Source organism: Erythrolamprus reginae, chromosome 7 (genome assembly GCF_031021105.1).
Source record: "Erythrolamprus reginae isolate rEryReg1 chromosome 7, rEryReg1.hap1, whole genome shotgun sequence".
In the NCBI taxonomy this organism is placed as follows: Eukaryota; Metazoa; Chordata; class Lepidosauria; order Squamata; family Dipsadidae; genus Erythrolamprus; species Erythrolamprus reginae.
Window position 1 is genome coordinate 33,558,542 of NC_091956.1, and position 7,392 is coordinate 33,565,933.

The 7,392-nt window shown below is 38.6% G+C and overlaps 1 protein-coding gene across 5 annotated transcripts in view; it reads right to left on the reverse strand.

The window, feature by feature from the left end:
* The window catches only part of GRIA2 (glutamate ionotropic receptor AMPA type subunit 2), a 102,497-nt gene extending 95,675 nt beyond the window's left edge, over nt 1–6,822 (reverse strand). For 2 of the 5 annotated variants that reach the window (XM_070756585.1, XM_070756586.1), the window contains exons 1-2: nt 6,720–6,807; nt 5,858–5,998 (exon numbers count right to left, since the gene is read on the reverse strand). In XM_070756585.1, the coding sequence (XP_070612686.1) occupies nt 5,858–5,998; nt 6,720–6,807 (229 nt within the window). Of the gene's footprint in view, nt 1–5,857; nt 5,999–6,719 lie in introns of those variants that run through there. The other 3 variants (XM_070756588.1, XM_070756589.1, XM_070756587.1) reach the window with 2 other exon arrangements.
* Nucleotides 6,823–7,392: the final 570 nt, after the last annotated feature.

The following is a 7,392-nucleotide window of genomic DNA, read 5'->3' on the forward strand; positions in this document are numbered from 1 at the left end:
GGTGTGGGAGGGCATTTTCACCCTCCCCAGGCTCTAGGGAAGCCTCTGGAACCTGGGGTGATGAAAAATGGGTCTACTGGGCCCACCAGAAGTCAGGAAATGGACCATTTCCAGCCTCCAGAGGGCCTTAAGGAGGGAGGGGAAAGCCATTTTCACCCTCCCCAACATTGAATTATGGGTGTGGACACTTTCATGTGTGATAAAAAGGAATATATTTTTCCACAGAAAAAATGTGCTATTTTGACTTCTATATATGCTGTTTTTATTTAATGGTTTTACTTATTCACTTGTCTTCTGTTGCATTAATTAGGCCTACCAGTAGCATAAGTTACTCAGTTATGAAATTGACTTTCTTAGTAACTTTAGAAAACAGTTGTGATTTACTTTGCATATGTATCATTTCATGCCTATTAATAACAAACTGGTAATGAGTGTCAACAAACTCAAACTCAACCCAGACAAGATGGAGTGGCTGTGGGTCTTGCCTCCCAAGGACAATTCCACCTCTCCGTCCATTACCCTGGGGGGGGGAACTACTGACCCCCTCAGAGAAGGTTCGCAACTTGGGTGTCCTCCTCGATCCACAGCTGACATTGGAACATCATCTTTCGGCTGTGGCGAGGAGGGCGTTTGCCCAGGTTCGCCTGGTGTACCAGTTGCAGCCCTATTTGGACAGGGAGTCACTGCTCACAGTCACTCATGCCCTCATCACCTCGAGGTTCGATTACTGCAATGCTCTCACATGGGGCTACCTTTGAAAAGTGTTCGGAAACTTCAGATCATGCAGAATGCAGCCGCAAGAACCATCGTGGGGCTTCCCAGATTTGCCCACGTTTCTACAACACTCCGTGGCTTGCATTGGCTGCCGATCAGTTTCCGGTCACAATTCAAAGTGTTGGTTATGACGTTTAAAGCCCTACATGGCATTGGACCAGAGTACCTCCGGAACCGCCTGCTACCTCACGAATCCCAGAGACCGATAAGGTCCCACAGAGTTGCCCTTTTGTGGGTCCCGTCGACTAAACAATATCGTTTGGCAGGACCCAGGGGAAGAGCATTCTCTGTGGCGGCCCCAGCCCTCTGGAATCAACTCCCCCCGGAGATTAGAACTGCCCCCACCCTCCCTGTCTTTCGTAAACTACTCAAGACTCACTTATACCGCCAGCCATGGGGGAGTTGAGACACCTTTCCCCCAGGCTCTTTTATATTTTGTTTTATGTTTGGTACGAATGTGTTGTTTGGTTTTTTAAATAATGATAGGGTTTTATATGTTTTTTAATATTAGATTTGTTCTACTATAATATTGTTTTTATTATTGTTGTGAGCCGCCCCGAGTCTTCGGAGAGGGACGGCATACAAATCTAATAAATTATTATTATTATTATTATTATTATTATTATTATTATTATTATTATTATTATTGGAAACTTTGCATATCTGAGCCAAAAATGAAATCTATATTTTATCTGATGCTTTTCAGTAATGGCACTGCCAGTTAACACTGTCATGTAAGCAAGTTTTGCGTGATCCAGGGATTTATCTTCATCAATAAAAAATTAACTGGACACAGTGGTTAAAATGCCACTTGTCAGATTTGACTTGGCCAATTTCTGAGAGTGATTTATCATTTGACATCCCTTCCTGTGTGGTACAGATATAGTTGGGTGGAAAGTTCCAGTGGGCACCGATTAGGTGCACTGCCATGCAAATATAAACCATCCACTCCCAAAGCTCTCAACAATTTCTTCTTTCAGCTTACTTTGTTCATAACCTTTAAGCTATACCAGAAGAAATATAAAAAAGATGTAATTGTAATTATCTATTTATTTTCTTTTAAAGAAATAAGCAGACAATGGAAAAATGTTGGATACAAGCATTTATCTCCTACATCATCTTGTTCAATTGATTAATATCTGCATTTTTAGATATTATTTTTATCTACTCCTATTTTAGTCAATATGCTACAGTGAACACCTAAAATATTTTTTCATTCCTCTGCTGTCACACTAAGATATAAAAATTATAGTGAAGAGGCTAAGAATAAATAAATTAATACATAAATTATAAATAAATTAATAGTCAAGAATCTTACTTTCTCTGAAGTTTACCTCAGCATTCAGGGACAAAGATTATATATCTTAGCCAAATGTTTTTACAAAGACTGAAGGAAACCATTAATTCATATACATTAATTTATATACAATTCTTTTTTTTAAAAAAAATCAACATTACTATGCCAATATTATAACACATTTATAACATATTCTGTCATATACATATTAGTAGCTTAGGAAGGAATTATACAATAAAAAGCTGGTTTTATAAAGAGACATTTTACCATAGTCTTTGGCAAAATATTAAAAGATAAACAAGCCATTCAAGCCTGTGATGTTAATATCAAAATATTATATACTTCAATTTGTATTTCATAACCCAGTCCAACTGTCATGACCACTGACTAATATTATTTATATTATGAAGATTCCAGACAGTTATAAGGTAACTACATTGCAAATGTTAAAGGAATATGACGTACAGCCAACAAATGAAAAACCTGTTAAGAATAAAGGAACAAATCCATAATCTCAGGCCAAGGTGAAGATGGCAGTCCATGCAATATGGTTTAGTTTAAACAAGCAGATTTGAACAGTTTTTCCTACTGCATTTGAAAGACAGTGATGGCAGAGGATGAAGTCATATATTGGGGATGGAATGATTTTTCTTACAATGCTTCAACCGAATCATTCAGTTGTAATGCTGGTTCATTGTGATCTTAATTTCAAAGTATTAAATTAAATTAATTTAATTTGGATTGTTTTCTCATTCTCCAATTAGTTGTATTTTGCTTCTTTAAAAGTCTTTTGTTTATTTTTATTTTAAAACTCTTATATTTCTCCATTTCCTGATTTTTCAAAGTATGTATATTTATTTATTTATTTATTTATTTATTTATTTATTTATTTATTTATTTCTATGCTGCCCTTCTCCTTAATACTTAAAGTTATATACTTAATAATCATTGATGAGCCCAGTGGATTTAAAGATTCCTTTGATCTTCACTATATCACATTTCTAAAACAAGGTGATAATGATAATTCCTTCCTAGAAATCTTTTTTTCTGCTCTAAAAGGAGAGGAAAACAAATGAAGAAAATATATTCTGTATATACCAGAAGCCTTTGGGTTAAGTTTTATGCTTTTGAGGGCTATTTATTTATTTATTTATTTGTTTGTTTTTTGTTTGTTTGTTTGTTTGTTTATCTATTTATTAGATTTGTATGCCGCCCCTCTCTGAAGACTAGGGCGGCTCACAGGATTTGCTTTTGAAATGAAGAGAGATTTGAGACTTGAATCCCACCTGTAACAATGGGGTATTGCAATTCATCACAATACAGGGCTGACTGAATGAGTTTTCTTTAATAAGTCTACCAAAAAATTAAAATAGCCCTGGATACATGACCAATGATGAGAATAGTCATAAGTTTTCCTTTCGTCCAAAGGTTTTTCTAGAAGACTAATGTTCTTTCCCTCTCCCCCTTTCCCCACTCTCCTCTCTCATAAAGGATTCAGCAAAACCTTTAACATTATCAATTTTGAAATGTTGTGAAATTTCAGTGTTATTGTACTATTTAATAATTAATACAAGGGATCAAAATTAGTATTGCTTACATAAGCCTTCACCACAATAAAATATGTTTAAGATGAACTTCGGGATGTTTCTGCTATGACAGCTATTAAATTCAATATGTTAATTTCCACTGCAGACAGCTGCATTTAAGTATAATCTCTAACTCATGAATGTGTAGAATATGTTTTTCTATCCACAGGGCAGATCATGGTTTTTTTTAGTATTTCAGAGTTAATTCATGTGAAGGTGACAAAATGATAAACTACATTTCTAATAATTCTACCAAGGACTTATTTTTCTACATAAGCCATCATGTGGATAGTCAGTCCAGCCACCATTCTCTAACTATATGACTTTTAAGGTGTTGTATTGATATTATAAAAATCTGTAATGTAGACTTTGCATTCATTCAATTCCAGCCCCAAATTAGTTTGTAAGATCAGGAATCAACACTTTCTTGGCCATTGTATTACACTGTTTATTGTAATATGTTTAACAATGTCCAATTGATGATGAACATCTTAAGAGATATTGTTAAGTGTAATAAAGGACACATTTCTGTAGGTAATTAAGGAGAAGGAAAATGAAATAATGACAATGGTTGTTAGTTTGGTAGTAGCAGCCACAGTAATTTGTGGTTCTGTTATCTATCCCCTAAATAAATGTGGGTGTTTTTTTCAATTAAAGGAATGGATAAAAAAACTGAAGGCTAACAACAACAACAACAACATAAATCCAAGCAATTTCAGGTTCACTTTGGCTCAGTATTATTTTTATTATATGATCTTTCAATATCTACGCCATTTCCTTTGCAGAAATCTCCTGGAAATATATTAATTAATTAATTACATAAATAAATAAATAAATAAATATACCACCTTTCCTTCTTTAACTCGTGGTAGCATATACATCAATATTCCCCACCATTTTTTACTCACAGCAAGTCTGAAAGATACACTGGAATAAAAGTGAATGCCTAGCTTAATTATCCAGTGACCTTCTGTGAAAGCTAATGGATTTGAACCAACCTTGTACAAGAAGAATATCAAATGAAGGCCAAGCAGGAGGAAGAAGACTGTGTAATTCTGGATAGGTTAAAGATTCATTGAAGGTATGCCAAGCAAAACTACTATCCTCATTCTAGCAGCATTACTGTATAGAAAGAGACGGACCCTTAATTCTGAACCTTAGTGCCTTCTATTCATTGCTTTCCTCCCCAAATCAAGAGAGTTCCTTAAAGTGATGTGATTTATTGAGAAAGAGATAGGGGCAGTATAATTCTAAAATGGTAAAATTGCAAAAAGGAAAATGGCTGATCAGTATTCCTGCAGCTATTGCTTTTCAGAGCAATAATCCAGCTGCAGCTTTTGATTGCATTCTCTAGCACTCTCTTTCCATGTATCTTTTCCAAACCAAGCAAAATGTCAAGGGTTTAAAAGAGTCATAGGAATAATTGTGTCTTTTAGCATACATCCTACATGGAATATTGCTCCTGATTCAGCTATCTCAAGGGATATAAGTGATCCTCTGCCATGTGCAACCAGCCAGCCACCAATATAGGATCCAGAAGGAACAGCTCACAATCACTCTCATTTTACCTACTTCATCTCATGCCATATATGCCATATCCATTTTTGTAGAAGGATAAAATTAATTGTCATATATGAAAGCAAAAATATGTAAGGATCAGATTTAAAATTTCTACACATTCTGCAATAGAAAACATTAAAACAAATCAATAAAAATCCAATCCCAAATAGTCCGTTGTTGCAAGAGAAAAAGAGAATAATTAATTTCAAAAAGCAAATACACCAGCATAAGTGGCATGAATTTTAGAAACTAGTAGAGAAAATCACACACCCCTCTCAGACATGTGGGCCTCTGATATTGAGAAGGGTGGGGCCCTTCCTAAACTGAAGCCAATTTATATAAAACAGAATGAGAACCTGTACTGTGCTTGCAGATGAACTGCCAACATAAGCTGTACAATCCAGTTTAAAAGGTGAGGAGTGAGGGATGGAAGGATCATGGTGAAAGGTAATCATAGCTGGATGGATACTACATCTTTTAAGTTTCTCCCCCCTCCACCAAGTTTTCCAAAATTATTTTGAGAGAGATAAATGCCAAAATCATCATCCTCGTTCTTTGCATTATTCACAATGACAGTTGCTGCCCCAACGCTACCAATCTAGGGAACACAGTGAACCACAAGGAGAGATTGATTACTCACATGCATTGGTGACAGCAAAACTATTGGCCACCTCCAGATTGTCAATGTGTGGTGACAGTCGGAATTCTGAAGTGGAAAACTGAACCATTCCTACACGAAATGCACTGTATTCCTGATCTGCTCCTCTGGGGAAGAGCCCTCCTGTTGGACGACAGACAAACATAAAAACAGAACAAGAGACAGAAAGAGGGAGAGAGAGAGAGAGCAAGGACATCAGTGCTGCAGGCTGAGTGGTAGGAATATCAGCTCTGCTGGGGGAAATAGCTTTGGAAGTTGCCTCAGACTAGAATCTCACTGATGTTAAGGACAATATGTCCTAACCTACAGTAATGATCATATCTTGCTGCTTTTCAGCAATTACAAGCCCTGATTAAGTTTGGTGGACAGGCTGAAGGTGGAGGTGGGGGCGGTGGCCACTCTGAATATCCTTCACCATGTTAGGATATGCATCCTTCACTGATCCAGACCCCTTCTCTTTTTCCCATTCCAGACCCATTCCCCCATATTCAGATGATCTGATTTCATGATCTCAGGGGGAAATATCTGTACAACTGGGGAAGGGGATTCTCTTTTAATAAAAGCCCTTTATGGAAACGAACTGCTTTTTAATGGGGGGGGGGGGAGAAGTACAGCCGGGAAGCAGTCATTAGAATTGCAAAATAGGCTATTGGGAACTGGTCTCTAAAGAAGGCACTCTTAGCATCCATTTCCTTCAGCAGAGAAGCTCAATTTAAGTTTACGTGCTGTGAATTGAGGTTGACTCAAATTTTCTTTAGAGCAAGAACAACAACCCCTCCGTCCGCCCCCGCCCCCCGATTTTGGGAGATGAAGACAAAAGGTTTGCTCTGAAGAGGACACTCACCTATTTGTATGCCGTTTGAGTAGACCCCCCAGATGAATCCCCAAACCAACAGAGCCAGGAAGAGAGAAATCTGCCGATTTTTTTGCATTGCCATGAAAAGTAGAGCATCCACCAAGCCAGAAATATTCCTTTGCTGCTGCTTCTGCCTCCTCCTCCTCCTCCTCCTTGCCTTCCTCTTCCACTACTGCCGCCTCCTTCTTCCCTGACCGTTTCTCGCTCAGCAAATTAGATCCTCTGCATATTGAGCAAGCAGCCGAAGGACTCGAGCTGGAGAGGATCTCCTAGCAGAAGCAAAAGGATCTGGGTGCTGGGGTTGGGGGGAGCTTTGGCCCGCTGCTGCAGTGCTCTTGGGGCTAACCCAAGGAAGAAAGAGGCAGCTTGAATGCAGCTTTTCAATGCTGCTGTTGTGGTCCCGACGCTTCGGTACATCCAGCTCCTTCGTAGGCTATCATACACATTCACCCCTCTCTGTCACACATACATACACACAAACACACTCACTCACGCGCGCACACAGCACACATGAACACACACGGGTAAGGCAAAGGGAAGAGGGGGGAAGCAGACGTGCGCGTGCCCGCCGCGAACGCGCCTCCGCCCCCTCTTTGCTCGCCCCGCGCAGGCCTGGAAGCGGGGAGGGTCTCTTCTGCCGCACGACTCTCCTCTCCTGGTT